Source organism: Halichoeres trimaculatus, unplaced genomic scaffold (assembly GCF_033239565.1).
Source record: "Halichoeres trimaculatus isolate MK-OKI-2021-1 unplaced genomic scaffold, fHalTri1.1 fHalTri1_scaffold_3, whole genome shotgun sequence".
In the NCBI taxonomy this organism is placed as follows: domain Eukaryota; kingdom Metazoa; phylum Chordata; class Actinopteri; order Labriformes; family Labridae; genus Halichoeres; species Halichoeres trimaculatus.
In genome coordinates, this window is record NW_027437181.1 from 14,594,558 (window position 1) to 14,620,064 (window position 25,507).

The 25,507-nt window shown below is 41.2% G+C and overlaps 1 protein-coding gene across 1 annotated transcript in view; it reads right to left on the reverse strand.

Annotated features, from left to right (window-relative positions):
* The window catches only part of pcdh17 (protocadherin 17), a 59,520-nt gene that overhangs the window by 18,818 nt on the left and 15,195 nt on the right, over positions 1–25,507 (reverse strand). The window contains exons 3-4 of the mRNA XM_074666414.1: positions 16,379–16,437; positions 15,843–16,015 (exon numbers count right to left, since the gene is read on the reverse strand). Coding sequence (XP_074522515.1) covers positions 15,843–16,015; positions 16,379–16,437 — 232 coding nt within the window. The remainder of the gene's footprint in view (positions 1–15,842; positions 16,016–16,378; positions 16,438–25,507) is intronic.

The following is a 25,507-nucleotide window of genomic DNA, read 5'->3' on the forward strand; positions in this document are numbered from 1 at the left end:
AAATGTTTGTTTTTAATGTTGAACTTGTTTCAAATGAAGGCTGAAACAAGCTACTTAACATAGCTTGCTGCTACGTTACATCATGTACCTTCATTTTTTCTCCAGATGCATTAAGAACAAACACCTTTTAGAGATGGGTCATAAAGGAAGCAGTTGTGCATAGGTCTTGTCTCGTCATGCAAACCATTTGACAGTTAAGGAGAATATCAAAGTGGAAAAAAGTCTTTCACCAAATTTTTATTGCACAAACCTCAGCAATACTTTAGATCTAAGAAATGAAGTTTGAGTCATTACCTCTCCTCATGCTTATCAGTTCACCAATGCTGTGTGAAGTATCAAACCACCAAATAAATGGCTCATTAGCTCCTATAATAAAACACTACCACCCTCAGCCTGACAGCTTCCTAACCAGTGTGATACATCTTGCGAAAGAGGCAGAAAAGTGAGCGGACACTCCACCTTTAAAGCTACCTACCATCTGCAAATCAGCACAACACACTAAATTTGTCCCCTGGCATATGTGCCCATGAGACCAATACCTGCAATAAGAAAACTGTACACTTTAGCATGTCGGCATTTGATCAATTGTGCCAATGAACAGCAGTGTAGCTCCCCTAAGGATATTGGCGGGTGTTGAACAGAGGCTAAGTGGAAAGGTGGAGAGAGGTAGGTTGAGTCGATGGTGTTGGCTTTCTCAGCCTCGGGGCCTAACACATTTAGAGAGCTAACTGACACACTTTGGATGTATTAGCCACAGTGAGCTCTGCCAACCGCTCCTCTTTTTTGCTGCGGCACCTCCTCCTCCTCCTCCTATCCCCATCTGTCTGTCACTGCAATCTCCCCTCCATGCAAGACGAAGGAACATGCCTTGTGTTTCAGCAACATTGCTTTAGCATTGATGTTCCTCCAGTGCTGCAGCCAAATTGGTGTTTGGCGTCTAGACACTGGTTGCTTGTGTCTGTGTGTGGATAAACATACGCACACTCCAACACTCTCGCGTGTCTGTTTATAAGCGTGATTAGATTAAAAGAAACTGACGGAAATGCAATAACGGTCTATTAGTATACCCGTCAGGGGGGATAATCATTTCAAATAGAAATGTGTTTTCCATCTCACTATCTAATTTATACTTTCTTTGCCTCTCCATATGCTTCACTCCAGAGACTCGTGGGTTATAAGCACAGGCTTTAAAACGGGCTGAGGTTCAAGACCAGGCCATGGCAATAAACACAAATAAAAAGAAAACAGCAATAAGTACCTCTCAGGCTCAACACTTAGAAAAAAAAAACAACCCAAAGGCTATAGGAGACTTTTTTTTCTTTCTGACGAAGGTAGCCATTGAATTTGAAGGTGAGACAAACAACTCCACTCAGTCCACGCTGTCCCACTCCACTCTATGTGGTGGTTTAAGATTAGGGTCAAAGATTAGAAGGCTTACACAAGATAAGAACGGGATTAAAAGAGCTCAGAGATGTAAAATTACAGATCAGAGGACTGGTAAAAACACACCTGAATGGTAAACAAACTCATAACACCGCCACCACCTGTCCTGCTGGGCAAATCCTGGCAACGTGGGGGGGGGGGGAAACAATACATTCCTGATGAGAGAATAGGATGTGAATATTATGGAAGCAAGCATCCAATATTCCAGAGAGGGATTCAGCACACATCAAAGGCTGCCTCTGCAGTAAGTCAGTTAGATTTGGGATTAATGGACTCCAGAGGGGCCTGGACACACACGCAGGCACACACACAAACACACGCAGGCACACACCAACACACACACACGCACACACACACACAGACACACACACACACACACACACACACACACACACACACACACACACACACACACACACACACACACACACACACACACACACACACACACACACAGACACACACAATCCACTACCAATACCCCGCCTGATAAGATTCACAACCCCGGCTAGCAAAGCACTGCAGTGCAGAGTGTATCTATTCCACCAACTCTCCACAGTAGACTCTACTGCGGCATTATTAGTTGTAACAATGTGCTGGAGGTCACTTCAGGTGTTCGGCATAATTTCGAAACATTCTCTGAAATTCCGGACAACAAATGCTCAAACTACCCAGGTGTTTCACCTGCAAGACTTCTGTGAATGCAGCACAGGCTCTTTCCAGTCATGTTTGCTGGATTGTTTGGACAAGTTCTTTATTTTGTTTGTCAAATTGCGGAACCCATGCCCAGACACACACACACACACACACACACACACACACACACACACACACACACACACACCCATGCTCGCATGCATACATGCACACACAACCGTAAGTTGCCTCCGAGCTCCAATGGGTTCATGCAAATTACAAAAATGCAAATTTGGGTGGCAAGGCTCAGCTGGCCTCTGATGCATTTTGAGGAAACACAACAAAATGTGTGTGTGAGGGAAACTCACAATGAATCTATTTTCTTTAATCTAGACGGACAGACAGACAGACAGACAGCCTAATCCCGACCCTGACTGCATTTCCACCCCGGTGCCCAGCCTTTCCCCCAATTGGCCACCCCCTACCACCGCACCCCCTGCCCCCTGGGCTAAAACCACAGGTGCAGGCGAATGCAAACCACTGGGTGGAAAATGCTCGTTGACAGCATTCTGGTGTGTTTGCGATTGGTCAGTGAACAATGAGGGAGTTCCCTGAACCACTTGTCGTGCTGATGGAACAGCTGGACACCAGCACCAGACACGGATCAGGGTGGGAAGAGACCATGCGGAACAACAGGGAACTTAAAACCAAAATGAGATTCAGCAGAGCTTAAGCTCAGTGTCATTACACAAACTGTGAAAATGTATTTTCCCTGCGACTCACAAAGACCACAAACAAAGAAAATAATGTTATCAGGAGGATATTCTCTTCTTATGAGCACTCTGATTATTTTTCAGGCTGAAAATGTTTTCTCTTAGTGTGGTATTTTTCTAAATTTCTGCTATTTCATTATTTGTATTTGAGCAGAAGTTGTCATAATACACCAGATTGGAGCTGAAAAGGGAAGATGGTTGAAATCACCTGTTGTTCGATATGTCTTGAATTCTGATGTGTGGTTGCCAGGATACAGCAACACACAGTGTGTGTTTTACATCACTCTATGTGTCCTAATTCACTGGCCTGTTATTGTCTGCTCCTCTTACAAAGCAGCATGAACTCAGAACCATGTGCACCCAAACCCCGCTCTCATCCACATGATCATCCTGAGCAGCATTATCACAATCTAGGGAACTAGATTATCCTTGAGCTCAAAACTTCATCCTCTTTGATCCCCACTTGGGAGGGGATGAGAGGCAGCACAGGCGACCATCACCCAGATTTGCCACATGTTAATCAAGTCAGATTTTGATCACCTTCAGCGCCAGATGGACAACTGTTTTCAAAACACCGCCATACAACAGGCATTACTCTATCCAGGATACTTCCTCAAGAAACAACATCACAGTTTTTCTGTGCTCTAATATTATGGACTCAAACTAAATCAGATTCAGCTGCAGACTTTTCGATTAATATGATGTATTGTTTTGCGCCTTAAAAAATGTGGAAATGTGCATCTTTTATTTCAAGATTTAATGAAATACTGCTTAAAATTATGCATATAGGAAGCCCTAATAAATAGATTTAACTTTCCACGACTCATATGCTCATTTGAAACTTCAACATGCATTAATCTGGTGCTTACCAGTTGAGCAAACGTATACATATTTATCAACTTAGTGCTGCTGTCTTTAAAGTCTGTTACAGAAGAAAAACCCTACACATCTGCATCACGTTTCCACTATCCAGCCCATCGTGGTCTGAATCCCAATGAAGCATGTGCGTGTGAGTCAAAAGGGGAGGTACAAACACCCATAAGCACTGTACAGAGATCCATCACACTTAGTTGTTTACACTGCAAGCCTTCTAAATCTCCATAATAGATCTTTGTTGTGGTTTGAGGTGGGATGGCGAGGTCAGCTGTTAATTGGCTGCTGGTAATTACAGATGCATCTTAAGCTTGCTGACATTGTCCATGGGGCTTTGGAGACTTGCAACTAATGCACCGCAGAGATTACTGCAATGGACAGACAATTGCACAACTCTTGTTCATGCATACTGAAGCAGCAATTAAGAGTCCTTATTTAAGTCTCATCGCGTTCTCGCTGCCGTTGTGGTCATTACATGTTTAGAAATGAATGCATTTGATGCTCAAATTACACTAAGGGCGCAAACTGTTTTTTTTCTCACACATTAAAGATGCGATCTCTCTGTCCTTGCCCCTGTCGCTTCGTTTAAATGTTCAGGCTCGTCATTCAATCAGCATCCTCATCCTTTGCCAGTAGCCATGGGGTCTGTTTTTTTCCCCTCTGTGGGGCTGCTTCCCTGGAAGGCAGGCAGCGCAGGGACAATAGCAGCCACCCAATTAAAGCTGTGTTGGCCTCGCAATTCCTCAAGGTATTGCCATGTGACAGTTTAATTAACCAAGCCCCTTATCTTAATTTAGCAGGATCAAAAAGTAACAAACTGAGGTTATCGGCGAAAAACACTCCCAGTCGCCATCCACACATACTCGCACATGCACACACTCTCTCTCTTCCCATCTCTGAGTTGGAAAAGCTCAAGTACAGTATCTCAAATGCAACAGAGACATCTGATGAAACTCATACAGCTGCTTTCCATGTAGATAGGACAAAGCTCTATTTATAGCTCACATTCTCTTAAGAATATTTATTACAGCTGTAGAAGCAGTCGCCACAGTGTGTCCCAGAGTGCATGTACATGTGACTGAGTCAAGGCCTGTCTTAGCAGGGATGTGTTTACATTGACATGCTTTTTTTTCTTTTTGAATTTGAACCGGTGGCTCAGTGACGGCAGGATGCCAGGCACCATGCTACTTAAGCCAATCTCCCATGGAGCCCGCCTGCTGTCCCGCCCATCTTCATCTATCCATCCATCCATCCACCCATGAGCTCTTCCCTCTTATCATCCTGTTACTTATCAACTGGTTGCCATGCTTCTTCTCTCCTTAATTGAAGCCTGTTTCTTAGATTTTCCTTCTGTCAAGGCGCCTGTTGGGGTTTATATCTATATGACATATCTAAGCTTTTAAAACTGGGGATGTTCTGTCGCCTTTTTCCCCCCTTCCTGTTACTGATACAGATGCTGAGAGTTGAGAAGTGGCTGATACTGAGTGGCCTTTGATGTCATTTGAATGATATATGTAAAGTTAAAAACACTGATTGCTAACATGTTGCTATCAGTGACTCACTTTACACTCTTTAATAGCTTTGCACAGTGGGTATTTGTTGTTTTCACATGATAAAACCCCTGAAAAAAAGTTCATTTTTAGGGCTAGTGTTTTTCATTCATGGCAGATGTCATGCATTGGAGAAAATGCTGATACCATATTCAATGTTCATTTTTTTTCTGACATTTCTGATGATTTCATCTACTGCCTTATAATCCCATCTACTTTCTTTGTTTGAGCATTTCCTCTGTCAAGACTCCATTATCTAAAGCACTGCAGGCAGTGGATAAAAGGACATTGCTAGTTATGGTTGAGCAGAGAAGGAGTCCTGATGCCTTGGACAGGCCAGCCCCATTTATCTCTCTGGTTTCCTGATGCAGTGTAACATGGGGGAAACAATGCCCTAAGGCTCCACAAATATACATTTACATCAGCCTATGAAACAGGCCAGACAAAAAAGGGTCTTTACTAGTATCCTATGAATACAGTGCATTATATCAGGAAAATTCCTACCAGGCTTTTAGTTTTCAGATAACCAAAGCTGAGCAATTTTGCCCAGTTTGTAAGAGCCTGCATGGGATTGATCAAGCAATCTGTTTTAAATTAACAATGTTGCTGCATCCAATATAGCATTAGCAGGCACAATGAGTCAGACCCTAGCAGGGTCTGATCTGAAGCTCAGCCGACTGTTCAACAAATATAAGTTGTACGTCATCAATCACAGAGATGCCTGTACCAAGTGTTGTAGGTTACTGAACAGTTCAATGATACAGAGCTCTACACACAAACACACACACAAAAAAAAGTGCCAACAGGTTTGCTAATTCAAAGTAACAGTTCTGCTATGGAAGCAAAGAAAAAATCAGCGATAACCCACAAGGGGAAGGGATTCAACAGGCTAGCAGTGAAATTGTCAGTGAAAGGCGTATGGTGAGATCACACAGAAAGCCATGTTAAGAGAAAACATCTGTGCCACCCATGACTTCACCTCCCACAACAATGCTAGGAGCTGATGAGAGAATCAGCCCCTCTGATTGGAAGAGTAGGCTATAGGTGTGAAATTGTCTCATGTAATACATCACCAATGTTAAAGTCTTTGCCTTTCATTCTGCCTCTTTATGATAGATCATAACATTGCAGCTGCTTGGTATGATATAGTATTTTTTAGACGTTAACTTTAGCTGGAGGAAACCCTGAGCTCGTTAGAATCCAAAGTGTACTCGGCCTGTGAAGACATCAAGGGCAGCTTGTTCCTGCACCAATTACACTTCACAGCTCGAGCAGCACAAAAGAACATGTAAAAGTACAGTATATAAGTACAATTCACAGAGCCATAATCTTTATTACAACCCCAGAACATAATTAAACCCTAAACTGTTACACGTCATTATCGTTTTTTCTGTAATGTTTCATTAGTTTTATGACATGGGCTCTTGGAAGATTAGTTTTCTGTGGTTTGAACGAAATCCAACTCCAGAGACTAAAGACTACTGATGGCAGCTTGGCTTTCGCTGCCACAATACTGTGACAAATCTGCAGAGGGAGTAACATTACAACTACATTTTATACTCATCTTCTCAATTAATCAGTTGGATGACAAATAAGAGGGATTAATTAATGAATACCTGTTTTGTGTCAATATTTCACCTCATTAAGGATATCTGTTTATATTGATTCTTTCTTTAAGAGGGGATCAAATCCTCTACATGTTGGAAAGCCACACCATTAAAGGGATGAGAATAAATATGTTTACCACTGAAAAATAATAGGGAGGTGGTAAAAATGGCAATCAAAGCATATGTAAAAGACTGTGGTTGATGTCTGGAATTACATCCTCCACTCTCTCTCTCAACACACACATGCACACACGCACACACAAAAATGCAGCAATGCCCGGCTGTCCGTGGACAGAGGACAGATGGCCATTGAGTGGCTCTGTTCCAGGAAGTGACGATGTTCTGTATCATTATAATCTGCTCCGTAGTATCCTCCCTACTGCTGTGCTGGACAACATGTTTCACCCACTGCGAGCAGATACTGGAACAGCTCTTCTGCTGCTCTGTCACACATACTCTTAGAGAGGTGCTGTGACAACAAAGTGTCTTGTTTTATGTGAGCTTCTTTGTTTCATCCCTAAAAACTTGAGAAAAAAGCTGTCTGTCTGACACCAAGACTTGTGATTTTACTAAAGTTCGTACAAAAATGTACACAAGGGCAGAGCAGATGCGCCCTCAAAGACATCGTGTCTTAAAAAAATCACTCTTGGATTAGTCATAGAAGTTATATCCAGCAGTCAGTCTTCGTACCTTACAAACACACAGACGCAAGCACTGAGTCACTTTTCAGCCTGTTTATTTTTTTCCAGTTTAATCTAACTTAGCACCACCCATGAGCTGAAAAAAAAAACAGAAAACTGCACCAACATCTCTTTGAATTCAGAGCCAGACCTTCAGTCTTAAAATATCTCTGCATCAACAGTTATGATCGCATCCTAATTATGTATGCTGCTATCACAAATTTAACTAAGCTTTTCAATTAGAGATAGAATAAATAAAAAAAGGGGAAAGAAAACGTGGGCTGAAGCGCCATGGGGCACAGTCACACAATGTTAATTAATTTCATTTATAGCATAGACACCACATCTACCAGGTTGTTGCTCATGTGATTACAAAGAGAGGAAACAACTGGGAGCAGAAACATGTCTGTCCTGATAATGGAGGAGATAAATAAACTGGATTTTCCCCTGCTGCTGCTGCTTTGAGAAAATCACTTCTGTCTGGTAGAACCAGTTTGGCATGAGGGTGTTTTTTTCCCATTCCCCTCCAAACGTGCACTCTTGGTGATAATGTGAGTTACTAGTGTGTTTACAGCAAGCAGGCAAGTCTGTGTGCATGTTTAAAGCATAAACATGAAATATGCAAACTAATCAAACTGCCTTGCCTTACTTTCTGACTTTTATTACACTCAAATGAGGCATTCGCACAAACAAATTCAAATTCGTCTGCAGGCGACTTTTCTGACAAGAACACTGACAAAAGCAACATCTCCAGCTGGAGCTGCAGTTCAGCAGAGAAAAGTGTGTTTAACACTGTGAGTGTGAAATTTGTTTCCCAAAGCAGAGCAAGAAAAAAAAAAACAAAAATCAAAAACTGATGATGATAATAAAAAGATCACAGAGTTCTTACAGGACCTTGGAGTGGATAAAACTTCAACAATACGTTTGAAGAGTGATTAACTCTAAATCTGTATGACTCTGGCCTAATCCGCACATTCAGAGTGCCTTCATTTTTTAATGGGCCTTCCCCAGAATTTAATGGCTTTGTGTGTTTTTTCAGTGTCTAATATGAGTGAGCACACTCCTGGATTAATGCCCTGTTATGTTCTCATTACAGAGCAGTGTGCATGAGGAGAGAGGGCTGGGCAGCCGTAAGCATTTAGGGGCACTGAAAAGCACTCTCAGTGGGATCTAAAGCAGGTTTTTTTTAAAGATGAAAAGTCCAGTCATGCCATGATAAGAGGCTGTAATGGTGCTCGGAGTGAAATAAGACATATTTTTACACATTGCTTCTATAAACATGCCATAATTATTCTGTGCAGCGACCAGGGTGAAGGGATAATGTCAGAGATTTATAGCCCAAGTGGTTAGAGTCCCAGATATTCATCAATCCTCTCCAACGCTGTGGTGCCACAGTGCTTGAGACGGCCTCGCTGGCTGAATGAGGATCAGGGGGTGAGCCGCCGTGCAGGCGAGGCTCTGAGTTTAGACCTGGAAATCACACCCCCCACTACCACCGCCAAAGCCGCCAAGCCAACTATCACACACACTCAGCTCAAGAGGAGGGACACAAGAATGGACATTACCCTTCATGAACCACAATCATTACAATGGAATTTAATAAAAGTTGGTGTATTAAAGAAAATAGACTAATCCCTTTAAATCTTCCATAATGAGAGGGAAGAAATCCTAAGACTGTGATATTTTCCCTCCCTTCACCCCACAAGATTTTAGGCTTTCCACAGGATTCCACTAGCTTAGCCGCAAATCGCCTCACTGCTGTGCGATACCACCATATCCTCTAAGAATGGGGTGAATGCACGCTCTGGCACAAGTGTATAGGCGCACTACACTCACACACTCTTACACATATACACACACACACACACACACACACACACACACACACACACACACACACACACACACACACACACACACACACACACACACACTCTCTCACACTGAAATCTTGTTTGACTTTGAGTGACGCTTTCTGGAGAAGTCCAGATTGCTGATGGTTCTCATTTTCCACACCAAGAAAGTAGCTGGTGATGTAGCCATGAATCAGGCTATCAGCCCAGCCAGGGATGGGCCGTGGCGAGAGCCGAAGGAAGATGAGGAGCAGGACAAGATGAAAGGCTCAGAGACAAATCCGGCTCGCACACACAGTGAGAAGAAACATGAGCATCTGGCTGCTGTTTTCAGATGTGGCTTGTTTCTTTCTAATCTGGGCAACTCCCCAAGGCCAAGCTACAGACTTTTAGATGGGTTCTGTAAGCTTTGATATTGCCCCGACAGACACTTCATGAAGTAGAGATAAAAAGTTAATATTTACATGAATTATTTCTGATAAAAAACAGCAGTTGGTGACATGTTAGCCAAAGCAAAGCTCTGTTACACATCAAGTCCGGTTACAAAGAGTGTAAACACACTCTGATGGCCTCAATTAATCATGTGTAAACAGACGGATGTGATCGCATCACACGAAACCACGACTCCCCCATATGCTACCTGTTCGGAGTGATGTTTGTAAACTAACTAATTACACAGCGCTCACAAATGAGGCTTCTCTCTTCTCAGCAGATGTTTGTACCATTAACCTGCAGAACAATTACTCTAACACTGCACATCGTGTGAAGAATTGCACATTTGCAATCCTTTAAATGCACTGCAGGAACATCGTGTCAGAGCATGCTAACATGTTAATAGGAGCTGTTTGGAAAATAATTAAGTTGTTGCTGCAGCAGTATCACAAAATAATGGTCTAGTTTTTAACCAGTATGTTTGAATGTTTTCCTCACCCAGGTATAAATCTATAAAGAACTTTGTGCTTTGCTTACTGTCCCCAGTGATGTATGCATTTAATGAGCTGAAGTCTCTGTATTTAATAACCAAAGGGTATAGAAGGTATGAATATGATATATTCCAGGATCGGATGTCTATTCTTTATGGTTAAATATACTCTTTGCCAGCCTTTTTACAGAGCATCATGACAACAATGGTGTGGTTTTGTGGCTTTCTTTTGATGAATTAAAGTCTAAAAGTCAGCTCTTGTCCATAAGACTGAGTCACTTTCTGGCTGAGCTGTGGCTCCATCACATCTCCACTCTCTTTCCAATGCCCGCTGGAAATGTTTCAGAAGAAGTGCGTCTTCAAGCAGCCTGTCTTTCAGCAGCCAGATTTTGTGTTGCTTTGTTCATTTGTTTTTTTGGGATTCAATTGTGTTGCGTCTGAACAGCGTGGGTCTCTGCCTCTCGCTCTTTCTCTCTCAGTCTGCCTTACTCTTTGTCTTCATCTCCAACGGAAAACTTCACTGTAGAGACAATGAATTACCCCCAAAAAGGAAACCCTCGTTAGATGACGACTTTGTACTATAATAATACTATATATAAATACTATTATAATAAACTAATGATGGACTCTGAATGTGATCCGTGAATGTATGACTGAGATAATCAAACCAAACTTATTATTTAGTTAGTTATTAGTATTATTCATTTCAGTCTTAATATGAATTTAAAGTACATTCTTGGTAAACTATTTGTAACAGAAATGTAAAGCATGTCAATAATAGACGTCTCACAGGCTCATCTAGCTGCATCTTGGGTAAAAATTGCAGATGCAATATGCATCTGTGAAAAACATGCCTGGATTTGTCTGTCCATGAAATTTGAATGATGCTGAATGGAGTGCCCTTTTCCAACAGTCAGATAAAGGTTTATTGAAGGCCACAGCTAGCAGGATAGAGGTTGCCATGGCTACAAGTGTGAAAAGGGCATCTGATCTGACTTCTGACCAGTCAATTAATCTTTGGATATTTTTTTTTCATCAAATGTTCATTCACAAATTAAAAAATGTATTGAAAAGTAGAGGTTGTGATTGTGGGAGGGACTTCAAACACTTGGTTAAAGTACAAGTAGTGCTAACATCCTAAGATTGAAAGTGGCACGAGGGAAGCTGGGTGACTTTGAAGGTTTGATTTGTTTGGTTGGCTGTATTGTTGGCATTGTTTAAGAAAAAAAATACATGAATACCTTGTTGTCTTGTAATTCAGGACATCATAATCCCTTTGTTATGCTGCTAATGAATTATAAGACAAGTCATAATGCAAACAAAGGTATTATTGATAGTATAAAATAGAAACATCGTTTTAAAGCATACATTTTCTGTACCTGCCTTTACAATGAGGACGGTAAAAATGGAGGAGAAAATAATTCAGCCATGGGAATAAATCGGCCTTGACATTTTTTTATATTTTTAAATCTAACAGTATGATATCTTTTAATGTGAAAGGTAAACTCCACATTTGAAACCACAAGGCTTTGCAGAGCGTCAGGATAAAAGAGGACAACATTCCTCCAGACTAACGTCAAAAATGTCAAATGAGGCTATACAAAGAGGCTGGTAAAGAAAAGCATTCAAGAGCTAACACGTGTCAAAAACTTGTAGTACATATCAGAAATGAAAAGCAAATTTTTTCCATTCAAAATGCTTTAAATGAGAGATTTAAACTGAACCAAGGCCTTCCATTTTTTTCTTTCTGTTTCAGCCTTTGAGTTAAAATGAACCAGAGTATAACAAAAAAAAGACCTCAACATCCCATCAGTCCTTCCTCATCCAACCACACTAATGTTATACTCTATATACTCTCTATATGTTCGGTAGGTTTTCAGACATCAAGGAACCAGCTGATCACCTCCTCAAAATTACATGCCATTTATACAACTGTGCTTACACTGTGTTCAAAGGACATCCTGACATCCTCAGCATCATAAATCACACAACACCCACAGAGAAGAAAAGCATCATGTAAACACAGAGGTTATTAAGAACAATTATATAGACTGCTAACATCATCAAGTATTTGTGTACAGTGCATATATTCCTGCACGTGTGCACTCACAAAAATTTTGGTGAGCTAACCGAGAGCTTGCATGTGTGCGAGAGCATTTGATAAATCCTTGGCATTTCCCTTATTTAAGCTATTCACAAGCTGAAGGATGATGTGGGGGTTGGGGTTTCTATCAAATAACAGGGAAAAGCCAATTTCATCGCCTTTTACTGCGCTGTTACGGAAGCACATCTCACGCTGCCTCTCCTCACTGTATCCAGCCTGTCCTTGTAGTATCACATCCTCCTCTTCTTCACCCCTCCTCCTTCTCTGTCCCACTCATGCCTCCTGCTTTTAAAACAAGGCAGGAGGCGGTTTGATTATCACACTCCGATCGCAGCTAATTAGGCTGGGTCAGCTGGTACAGTCAAGCCGTATCCCTGTCAAACAGTGTCCCTCCACGCTCTTCCTCCTCCTCTTCCATCATCCCTCCCTCTCTCTCTCCCCATTCCCTCGGACAGCCCTATCAGTGGGTAACATCTCCCTACACCACTGCCGCCTGTCTGTTCGTGATAGCGACTGTGGCAGTCATCTCCACAGAGGCGAGCGATGTGCTGCCAGCCACTCCGCCGGAGCCAGACGAGCTCGTATCAGCGTCTGCTAGAGACGCGTCAGAGCATCAATTAATCGCCGTTTAAACTGGCAAAAAATGGATTTGATATACTTAAGCTTAATTAATACATTGCTACCAATTTTGCAGGGCTAATTAATCAATTTGAGACTAGTCCCTAGCGCGAAGATGTCCAGATTATGTTGTCTGGAAGAAAAGTGCGACGAATATCAGAGAAGATGAATTACATGCATGGAGAAATGGGGGTTGTGTAGTTTTCCCTCACAATGCCTATTAGCATAGGAGGAAAAAAGTGGTGAAATACAAGTAGAGGAAGAAGTTAAGGAAAGAAAATTGTGTTGCAGGGTTGTGAAATCACACAATGAAATGAGAAGGGCAAAAGTATGTCTGCACTGTATGCTACAAACTAGCAACCATAGCGTCCAAGAAGTGACACGGGGTTGGGGATTGATTGGAACTTGAACTACATGCTTTGGGCACTTGTAGTTCTGTTTATACTCTGCCAGTGAATGAGGCCACAGTGTCCTGGCAGGCAAGCAGAGACAGCTACAGATAGTAATTGGGAGGGCTATGCTTGGAGGGAAACAGAGGACTTAAGATGGGATGAAGAAGAGGAGAGAGGGGAGGGGGGTGAGGAGAGAGACCTATGAGGTAGATGCTAAGTGCTGAGATGTGAAGAAAATAAGCCTGTAGGAGGACGACCCCAGGGACGGTGACCAGTGACAAGCTGCTTTTTCTTTTTTCTGTCGATGTCTGATAAAAGATACCCCGTACCTGTGTGATGTGGTGGCACGTAGAATGGTTTTTACAAACACAGTTAACATTGGCTAAATTTAGAGCAGCACATTACACCCTATTTCCTTGTGTTACATATCCTCCTATTTAAGCTTTTACGTCTTACTGAGCCTCCTTAATAAGCCGACAATTACTGTAATAAATTACCTGTACAAGAGTGGGTCTGCTCTAGATAAAGAAGCATATGGGACTACTCCTGAGCTTAACAGGCAGGGGACCGTCTCGAGATTCATCCACAGGAGGAAATGTAACATACAGTAAATTCAGACCTTTCCAACCAGATGACAAATTAATTTGAGAGGCTGAAAATCTCACCGTCGCATTGCTATCTTGGGTAAACATTAACTCAGAGTAAGAAATTATTTGCTGCTTTTGAGTATTCAATAGGTAGCCTTGCAACTTAATAAAGACACACTGGAACAGAGCCAGAGTGATGTTCGCCGCCCCTCACTCCTCATCACCGCTTTTGCAACGATGCCTTGGCCTCCTGCCCCTGCCCTCCCCCACAAGCTTAGCTAAGCCCACATGTTATTGGCTAAACACAGCCAGCTGCAGCCAGTTAACTGTCTAATCTCACATCAATCGATTTCCCCAAACAAGGAGAGGTGGAGAAGTGGAACGCGAGTCGCGGAGCGGGGGTGAAAACACAGCAGCAGGGCGAGAGTAAATGGGAGGGCAGAGATGAGTGAGAATCAGGCGAAGACAGGTTACAGCCTTCTGCCGAGTTTCCACCGTCGATGAGCTTTGTGTGTGTGTGTGCGATTCTATTTGTGGATTGTTGCGACAATCTCTTGTGGGAGTCTGTCAAAAGGAGACAGGTGGAACAAAACTCACATAAAGGTGCGTGGACAGGCAATAGTTGGCAGAATCCATCTATAGCAGTATAGTTCCATGAATAATATTGTATAGTGGTGGCTTTTAATGCCCGACTTTGGCCTAGCACAACATTTTGTCATGTGTTTTGTGCGTATAAATGTGATTCTTTCAGTCCCCCACGGACAATTAAATGGGAACATTTTCAAAATGAGAAACATATGGAGCTTTTTAATTGGCCAATTTCTCTTGCCAACGTGTGTGGCTTTTTTTCATTCTAAAAACCAATGAAAAGGAGAAAAAAAACGCTATCTAGTCAGACTTGCATATTGCAGCACAGAGTGTTTCACAAATTGTCATTGTCCTTCCGCAAGGAGTAAAACAGGCCTTCTGTTCCCTGGATTAATAGCACCATTACACAGGATCCATGTTCAGTATAGAGCTCTGTGCTGCTGGATCTAGTCACTGAGATACATTCTGCTTGGATAGAGACTTTAGTGAATTTGTATTTCTGCGGGAATATCTGTTTTCCCAGGCAGGTAATGGGCCACACCGAGCTACATGACTGGATGAAGCTGCAGTGAGAAATCTACCATATCCTCCTGCCCCATTTCTTCTCTCTATACCATTATACCCTGTATAATCATGTCTTTCTTGGCTCTCCTCATCCTGCACTAATCATGCGAGGTGGCTGAGGTGAGGAGGACTGCAACAACTTATATCTGGGGAGTTATTGTTCTACACATGTCATGTGTAATCTGCCCGACCCACAGCGCTTAGAATAATTATTCATATTTAATCACCGCACTACGAAGCAACATCGCCTGCCGCTCACTAAGTCATTTTCCATGTTCCATTATCAAAGTTTCAGAGACGGCTGCTCAGGGAAGGGGGACTAAATGGAGAGGCTGAAGTAGTTGGGCTTATAAAAACATAATGGGCTTGTCTGCTTTGATAAACTGAGGACGTGTATGGAATGCGCACTTGCTCACACCCTAGAACACACCACACATAGACATACACTCACATTAAATGAGTGCAGAGAAAAAAGTAAAGGAGAATAAAGTAGTCGAGTAGAGGTTCAGATTGTGAGCATTCAGGCAAGTCAGGAGCTCAATCGTTAATACAAATAACTTCAGCGCAGGGAGCGGATTGATAGTCATTTGGTCTAAGTGTGTTTGGCAGTCTTTCATTTCTCATGCAGTCAAATCTGAAAAAGAGGGCTCACCTTGCTCCAGAGGTGGGGGTCTAACACCCGTGGCCTTTAACTTGAGGGCTTCTTTTGCAGACATGTCACAGCAGGAGCCTTTGTTGGTGTCCTGGTCACTGTCGGCCTGGTCACTGTCCCCATGGCCGCTGTCTCTCAGGCTGGCTCGCTCTGGGTCTTTAAATGTCGAACTACTAGACAGGTGAAAAAAAAAGAGCTTTCAAACACCAGTGTGGCTGTATTTGTCTACTACTCAGCAGAAGCAGGGACGTAAATGGGCAGACCTGGAAAAATAAAAAGAATCAACAAAAAGAATTACAGTAGATTGAAGTTAAATACTTCTTATATCTTATCTTATAAGTACTCATTGCTAACTATTAAAAATGATAAATCATGTGTTAAAGACAAAACTGAGTTGAACGTTCTCATCTTAATCCCTTTTCACATTTAATTACCAGTTAACTCACTGTTTGTGTTATGACACTTTGTTTGGACTATTGCAGAACAGAAAACAAAGGTTTGCGATGTAATGACGGGTATGGATCCCCATGCCTTACCTCTGAACAAACTGTTGTCTGCTACCCATATAATTAGGCTCAGTGGGGAAATTGTCCGTCTGTGGAGAAGAGAGAAAGAGAAAAAAGCATGTAGTGGGCTTTACGGAAATAAATCGTGCTGTGAAACAAGATCTCCCGGTGACACATAATTAATTATGCGGAAAGAAAATGTGGCAGAGGACGTAGTAGGGGGCAAATAAAAGACTGGGGGATGTGAGCTCTATAGCATTTAGGTTTGAGCATTTCATTAACCACATAAAGCAGGCTAATTAGCCATTTGAGAGTAAACCGCAGAGCTGAGCATCAAATCTGGCAGGCATAATATGATCAATAACTGCTAGGACAATAGTCCTGATGAGCAGAGAAACTTTGCACTTATTAAGTTGAAGTGTTAGCTAAACTTTGGTAACTAAATAACAGCACAGTCTGTGAAGAAATTAAAATGCAATGTCCTCGTGTTTTTAACAAAGCTTCTTTGAAATACTGTTAACTTTTTTTTTTTTGCTTTTAATTCTCCAGAAACTGTTTGTGAAGATTGGAGGCCTGTATGTGTTAACCATCTGGTGTTTATTTGATATGGGGGCTACCTGATCATGCACTGGGGGCTTTATGATATGTGGATCAATACAGGTAAAAACACACCATCAGGGTAAGATCTAACGTATACAACAACATGGAGAAACAGTAGAGCATGTGCAGCAAGTATAACAGAATACTCCTATAAACCCTATACTGCACAAACACTCTTCAATCCTCTGCACTGTATGCAGCAGTGCATTACAGACTGGATCAATCACGCTGGCACTGGAAACTCTCTCTCCCAGTCTGCTGCTCTCTACTTTATTATATCAAAGTGTGGAGTATTATAGTTTTAATGCTGTCAGTTGAATTAAAGGTCACAATGAAACCAGTTTCTCTGTGGCATTTACAGACATGCATGTCGATGTTGCTAATAATAAGAAAGTAAGAAAGCAAAGAATTCACCATAGGAACACAGAAAGACAAAAATAATGTGTTTGTGTTTGGTCTAAAGTATTACAGTGATATCTCAAAGTTCTTGTTGTGCAGAGTTAGGAAAAGTGAACACCTCAAAGAGAAATGGCTTTCTTACTGTTGAAACAGTGTTCATCATAGTAACACAAATAATTACCCCGTATGTAGCGCGCAACTCTCAGGCTCTGAATTGATAGCAGTGAAATGTCATGTTTAGTGAGTAATGTCTCCTTGTGCCAGGCTTTTTCACATGCACAGCTTGACTCTCAGTCGATAGAGTATTTCAATGTCATCCGTGCTCTGCAGTGGCACAGTATGAGGCAGCGTGTGTGAAGGTCAGACAGGCCACCTCAGTACTTTGACCTTCCATGCTTCTGCCAACACCTTTATCCCTACCTAAACACTCGATTGCACTTCAGCCTTCGCCGAGATTAAAAGAAAACACCCACGAAAGATATCAAAAGGAATCTGACCACGGAGTAGAAGGAGAGTGAATGTTGGAGATAGTTTGGCACTGAAATGATAACAGCAAGCGCTTTTCAATGAAAAAGGAGAGGTGGAAGCCTTTATATTGATGTGCCCCTTCTGTACTTTTATGGCCAAAGACATGTCCTTGGACATACTTTCAATATATTCAGCTTTGTTGGCCCTGAATCAGATCAGCATGAAAGGACATTAACGAAGAATGGTTCTTTTATTCTGAAAGGGCTTAACGCTCTGTGCACCTGTGTAGTAGAACAAATAGTAAACGATATCCGTGTGCATGTAACACCATTTCTATTCTATTAAAAAAGGTCACATTAACACACTATGCTAAATTCACCTAGACATGTTTTAGAGTACTTTACATTCAAAAGAAATCCTTTGTTCTCTGGATTATACACTCGTCTCTCAGAAATAAAGTGAAAACAAACTTGTTGCACTCAAAGTAGCATGTGTGCTACATCCTTCCACCATCTACCTCCCATACAAGCCAATAAAAAGCACATTACGCCACTTCATAGAAACCTCTTTCCTGCCAATTAGAGCCCAGGCTGATCTTAAGCCTCCATCTCTTCCTGTCTGTCCGTACTGCCCAGCCCGTGCACTACAATGGGCCACTTTCCAATTAATGGATCGATAATGGCCAGCATGAGCTGCTTTGTACTTAGCCAGTCAGAGCCCACAATGAATACAAGATAATTCCAGGGGGCGGTGATAAATTTAGGGGAAATGTCCAGTTGCTTTATTATCATTATTAGACAGTGTGTCACAGAGTACATAAATTAAATTAGCAGAGCAGGTATCATTGGGTGTTCATGTTGCTTCCTGTTGAAGGGGAAGGAAGATAAAATTGTCAGTGCATCATTTCTATTCATATCTGTTCTTGATCACAAATCTGTGCTTTTTTGAAAGTTTTCCAGAAAGAGGCTCAGCTTTATAAACTACAAACAGATGTGTTAGATGTCCCTGGTGTCCTTGGTTTAAATGATACATGTTTTTTTCATTGTGCATGAGCTTAACATGAGGACATCTCCTGGACATCTTTGGCATTTTGCCTGGGTGCAAATGTTTGGGAGGACGTAATGAAAAATACATTTTCTACATCATTTCTCTGTTCAGTGATATAAAAAGGATGGCTTTGTCTGTGTGTGATAAGAAAGGAAAATTATTTTTTCCAGCTTTCATTTAAGTCCTGCCTCTTCACCAGCTTTCTATGATAAACCCATTATTCTCCAATACATCAGTGTTGTCTGTTGCTTTTTAAGTAAAAGCGTGGTTTTCAAAAAAATTTCCAAATCACCTGCACAATCTGCATTGTAATTTCTGTCCCCAGTACTCAGCCTAACCTAACTGAACTCACGTAAAGTAAACTGAGCTGAACTAAATCTACGTAGTCTAAATTGAACTGAGCAACTCCAACATCTGTATATTTGCCCTTTATGGTTTCATAATCTGACTTGCTTATTGACCAGAACAGTAAGTCTTTGACCTTTAAGGTTCAGAGGAGTACTGAACCTATTCAGAACTAAATGAACTTCGCTGTTCAAGGTCAATTTGCTTTGTGTAGATATCAACTGAGGTCAGTTTGAAAGGAAGCATGGCTGAGAATTGCAGAGGCATGTTGTTGGATTGCACTGTGAATGATGTGTTGTATCTTGCTCAATGCAGCAAGGCCACAAAGGTCAGAGAGATACTGAGTATGGTGAGGCTGAGTAAGTGTAAAAAGCTGCACTCTGTTCTGTATTCCCATTGAGACCCTAAGACTGACCAAGCGGACAGCAGGCCGATTGAGACAAATGGGACAGGAATATTGGAGAGCGTTTCTATTCTCAGGCCTTGTTGGTGCATTTTGGGACACTGTTCATTTCTACCAGCCTGTGTTTGTGTGTACGTGTGTGTTTTGATATCCAAGGTAGGGGTGGTGGGAGAGGACAAATTGCAGCTTCTCTTTCACACATCATTGGACACCTCTCTTTTATTCACAGGAACAAGAGTACACACCCCCACCCCTTCCTCCCCTGCAAGGTATGATACATGCATTTGTCCTCTACTGTCTTCCAAAAACACACATAGTGCAGTCTGTATGCAGTTGTGTGTGTGCGTCTGTGTGTTTCCTCATGCAGATCTGGATGGCTGTTTTTAAATTAATAAACCATGTCTCAGTGTGCACAAATGTCTGTTTGTGTGTGTGTGTGTGTGTGTGTGTGTGTGTGTGTGTGTTACACCAACATGACATTACCAACAAGGGAACTCTGGCTTATTCCTTTTGGATAACTGTCAATGTAGCTCAGCAGCCGCCAAATGGGAAGAATGGGGAAAAGGATAAAACAGATTGAAATTGAGCTCCAAGGAAAGAAAACCCACTGGTGAAAAGGGATGCAAACAAAAAGCATGAAATAAACGATGAAAATAGAGGAAGGGGTGATCAAAACAGCAAAGTAAGAAACTGATAAAGGAAGTAAGGGAAAATGGGAGGAGAATCTAGACAATAATTAGACTGCATTGATTACTCAGTGGCCAAGGAGCAATTGTAAGTGATCAAATCTAATTAGCTGCTCCTATACATCTTCCTGCAGATAAGAGACCAATCAATCATGGGGCTTAAGTGAACTTTAAGCCATCACAGTCGACTGCCTGCTAAATATCCACTATCTACCAAATAACTTACTAAAGGTCCGGTTCAAACGACTTTCAGACAAGTTAGGAAGTGCAGTGGGTGTCATTAGATGGAAACTAGACAGATTTCAACCACATTATCACCACCTCACTGAGTACCCTCGACTTTATTATAAAGAGGACTCTAAAGAAACTACCTAGCATATTCATATTTTAAAAACTGTGGGATCACAGTTATACTGTCTAAAGGGATGCACAATAGTAAATGCTCACAAATGCTGAAGTCAACAAATAACACAGCAGTTGAACTCTGGTGTGACAGAAAACTAATCTGTTGACTCAGAAACAGTTTGTCATTGAGCAGAAGATGCCACACACAAGAGAAAATTTAGTATTCAGACACTTAGACACTTTTTGTCCAAAGCAGCGTAAAATGTAGAGCACAGGGATGGGTACCTTTCACATTTGAAACGATAGGGTATCAATGCCTATAACATGGCAATCGGTTTCGTCTCATCAGTACCAATTTTCGGTACTTTTGTGTGTTTTTGTGGAAATAAATATTAACTTGTCAAATAAAAAGTCTCAAATTTTTTCAGTTTAAAATTTGTATTCTTCAATATGTTACCTTGCATTGCTGTGTTCATATCCAGCACAGAAAACCTACTCTTCCACTCCTTCACAATCACAAGGATGCATTCGGGTATCTTTTGATTTTATGTAAGTTAGTACTCTGTACTACATATGGAACTCTTCGGTACCCATAAAAGTACCTAATTCGGTACCCATCCCTAGTTGAGCAGTTGGGGGGTATAGTACCTTTCTCAAGGGCACCTCGACAGTGCTCAGAAAATTTTGCTGACATCTCTCCAGCTATCAGCACAATTCCCAATCTTAGTCCATGCTGGGACTTGAACCAGCGACCCTCTGGTTTAAAACCCTAAGTCCCTGTGGGCTGAGCTACCACTGTCCCCCTGATTTGTACTTCTGAGAAAGGTCAGTAACGTGCATTTAAAAAGACATGTTCCAGATACACTGTAAGTAGGACTTTGAAGGAGAGACAACTAGCAATTATCTCATTACATCAAGTCTCATAACTAGTTTAGGACAGATATGGAAAAAATCATGCAGAGGAAACACAAACCTAAGGTACTGGTTTCAGCTCTGGGTTAATTATAATTTCAAACACCTGCATTCCCTGATTTCTGTATCGATTCATCTCAGGCACATTATGTGGGATGATTTTATGGTGTGATAGCATTGGAGAATGTCTTCTTCAAAGAAACAATCCTTTCTGCCTTTTTGAAAATATGTCTCAGATGTGTTTATCTGACTTCTTTGGTCTGCCATCCAGAACCATTTTGAAGAATTCATTGGTCTTTGTTTGGCATTTCTTTGTTGATACTTTTCCATTCGTGCTTGTACCATGTAATTTGCATACTATTTACAAATGATCCTACAGTGGAAGCTTGAATTATTATTATTATGTTGCAAGACTGGTAAAAAATAGTGCAACTTCAACGCAAGTCCACCACCTCTGTACACGAATGATTCTTGAAGCATGTTCCACTTTGAATTAGAAATCAAAGAAAACTGAGCTCTATATTAGCATACTGTTGGTTGCAATTTTAGCATCAGCTTCATTCTCAACACAACAACTTGTATAATTCCCAGGTTTGCTGGGGACAAATGTTGGAAACTGTATTTAAGATAGCATCTTCCAAGCATGAAGGAGCGTTACATATGACATGAGGCACGGCTGAAATCAAGTACGCATGCTCCACAAACTGCTGGTTAAATTTCAAGAAAACACAAGAGAGGTTTTATATTTTGCAGTGAGAAAAAATCATGGTTAAGGGAATGTTTGCACCAAAACTGATGAGTCATTCATCTGAACCACACAGCTTGTGCGCTCACATGATGCTGAGTTTCAGCTGAAAATCTAAAAGCTTTTCCTTTTTTTGTCTTTTTGACAGCAGGATTTATGGCTAACTTTATTGTTTTTTACTACATATTAAAGGATGCTCTGAGCTTGGTTTTCCAGACAGTGAAGAGAATATCCAACTTTGCATTTTGTGTAGACCTACAGCCCTCATTATCGGCATATGTTGAGATGCAAGACATATAATCTCCTGTAGCTTGTTATCTAGGAGGCATAAAGTCCAGTTGCAGTTTTATGCGCCTTGCTGGTCAGACTCCAGCAGGAAAATAAACAAGCCCCTGCAGCAGTGGTTTGTGCAGAATTACTTGCTGCAGTGACGCCTGCATAAACGCTGCTGATTTCCCGCTGTACCATGATGTTTGTGTAAGTCGCCACTCTTGTCATATGAGTGATTGAGCTGACACTCTGAGTGACTTAAACTGTGAGTTGTGTTGATTTAAAGCAGTGTAATACTGAGAGCCAATACACTTCACCCATGTATGTGTTCCTACCTGGTGTTATGGATAGGCATACGTTTAGTTTATGAGCGTTTAACTCTGAAGTATTGAGGGGCATAGTTCAGGAGTATCAGTAGGAAATACTTCAGCTGAGCAGAGAAACGTGCTGGAAATTAGTGCCAGTGCGACATAACAAACGACTACAGACTGTTCCAGAACATATCGATTATTTGTCTCTGCCAGTGATCAGTCATTTCAAGTATCTTGCCAACCGACACTCTCCGCTCTCCATCTTTTCTCTAATTGTGTTGAATTTGACTCCAGTGCTACAAATCTAATACAACTCAAGGTGAATACAGTCACCAACATGTGAGTGTGTTAGAATTGCCATCCTTGAAATATTGTGTCTCTGTTATTATTTTCCTCTTTTTATAGCACTACTGAAGGACTTTTTGTCAAATCGATGTTTTATTTCGAAGCTGGGAACTCAGGCAGCTAAAACCAAGCTCAATAGTCTCATCGTGCTAATCACGGTATGCCATAATTCATAATTCATGACAGAACTGCATCCCTTTATTTATTTTTTGTGCTCATTTGGTGTGGGAATAGTGGCCTTTTCCTTCATTAAATAGATCTAAGTAGCACTTTGGAGGCTTTTATATACAGTTGCATAAATAGCATGACCTCTCATTGCATATGCACCGCTCCCCAGCAAAGGAACAATAATCATAATTAATAGGCCACAACTCATATTGATTGTCTATTATTTTGGTTGACCATACAGTATCATTAGAGATGCTTGTTTGCAGCTCTTTGGGAAGCAGAAAGATGTCTTCAGGGTGCAACTTTTTCTTTTATCTTTAGCCTGAACAAATAACTCCACCTAATGATAGAATGGTGAACGAATCAAAGAGTTGACCCGTTATTGTAACCACATGGTGAAAGAGGGAGCTGAAATCATAAATAGGTGAAAAGCAAAAGAAGGGGTTCACCGTGCAGTAGGAGGGTGCTGAGGGGGTTGTGCCTGCATCTCCCTTTATCAAGAGAGATGAGACAAAAACACAACTTCAAAGCTGATTTCCTTCAACCTGTGTGGTTACTGCTGCTTTATTATTCCTTTTGAGGGAGAGCCTGACTGAGTATGGATATAACTTCCCCTTCTGTCTACAAATCACTGCTTTGGTCCCATTTTATAGATATTATCCATATGTACCAGCAGGAAAGCTGCATTTGCCTTTAAGAGCAACAGCTGTGTCAGAGTCTATCCTTGTGCTTTTTTTCAACCTTCTCCTTTTGTATGGCTCATTCAACCTTCACAAAATGTTTGTCATTTAATTTTTCTCTGGACCAAACCACCCTTAAAGAGCCTGAAGAAAACTCTAAGAACTCAGACCCAACTTCCGAGACATGGTCAACAAAGCGTTTTTAAACTCTATCCTTAAGCCTGTCATTATCGTCTTCAGAATCATCTCACATAGAAAATAATAAAATGCAAACCTCCAGAGAGAGTGTGTACCCTTGAACCTGTTTTTCTTCCCCCTCTTTCTTGCTTACACACATTCACACATACACACTGACACACACAGGTATGCTATTACAGGTGCTAAGGATCTCACAGTCCAGCCTGTTTTGTGATGGATGGAAAATGAAATGATGGGCTGAACTAAATCCTGGCCCAGAATGTTCATCCTAATAAGCATATAGTGACACAGAATAATCTCTTTACTACAAATAACATAAAATAAATAATCAAGAGTTTTTTAACGCCTATGCATATAATTGATTTATTAATGGGATGATGAAGCCATTATTGAATGAATCATCCTTATCCAACTAAAAAGGATCTTGCCCATAAAGTGTTATGATGTTGACCAACATCCCCTCAGGGAAAGATTACAATAAGCTGCTACATTGGAAACATACAGCTGAGACTGGATGCTAAAGCAGTTACTGCCTATGTATACACATACATATTTTTGCACATGGAGAGAAATAAAAATGAGTGACCTATTTTACAGTGCAGTTTTAGTCAGAAATCAGATGAATTAAATTCAGGATGTGATTTGCACTCATGAAGCCTGTACCTTTGTGACAGAATAAAAGACTCTTTTTTTCAATTTCTAACAAGAGCCTTAAAAAAAAGATTATTTGGAAGAGCAGATTGAACAGGTTTTTATGCAGATGGGGGAGTGATGCTAATGATCTAGTGGTTACATCCTGCAATTCCTTTAGCAGCTTAAAAAAAAAGTTTGAGCCTTCCAATAAACAATTGTTTTGATTTTCAAGTGTATCTAGAACACAGCAGTTATGTTTTGGCAACTACTGAAATGCTGTCTCTGTACCCTAATTAGCTTCACTTTGCCAAGTTTCAGCTCCAGCAAATACAATGTTGATTAATTACAGAGGCAAAGGTGAATAGTTTGGTGAAGCATCCAACTATGATGACGAGACTTGAGCTTCAGGTACTATGCTTTTGATGGTAAGTTTAACTGAGACTCCACTGAGCTGGTTTTTAGTTAGTTAGTGATGTAATTTACTAATCCAGGATTTTTCAAAACAGCTTGATTTCTAATAGCAGGAGCAGAAAATATGGACAAGCTGGATAATGTAAAGTTAAGAAAATGTTTACAAAATAAGGTGAAATCGATGATGATTCAT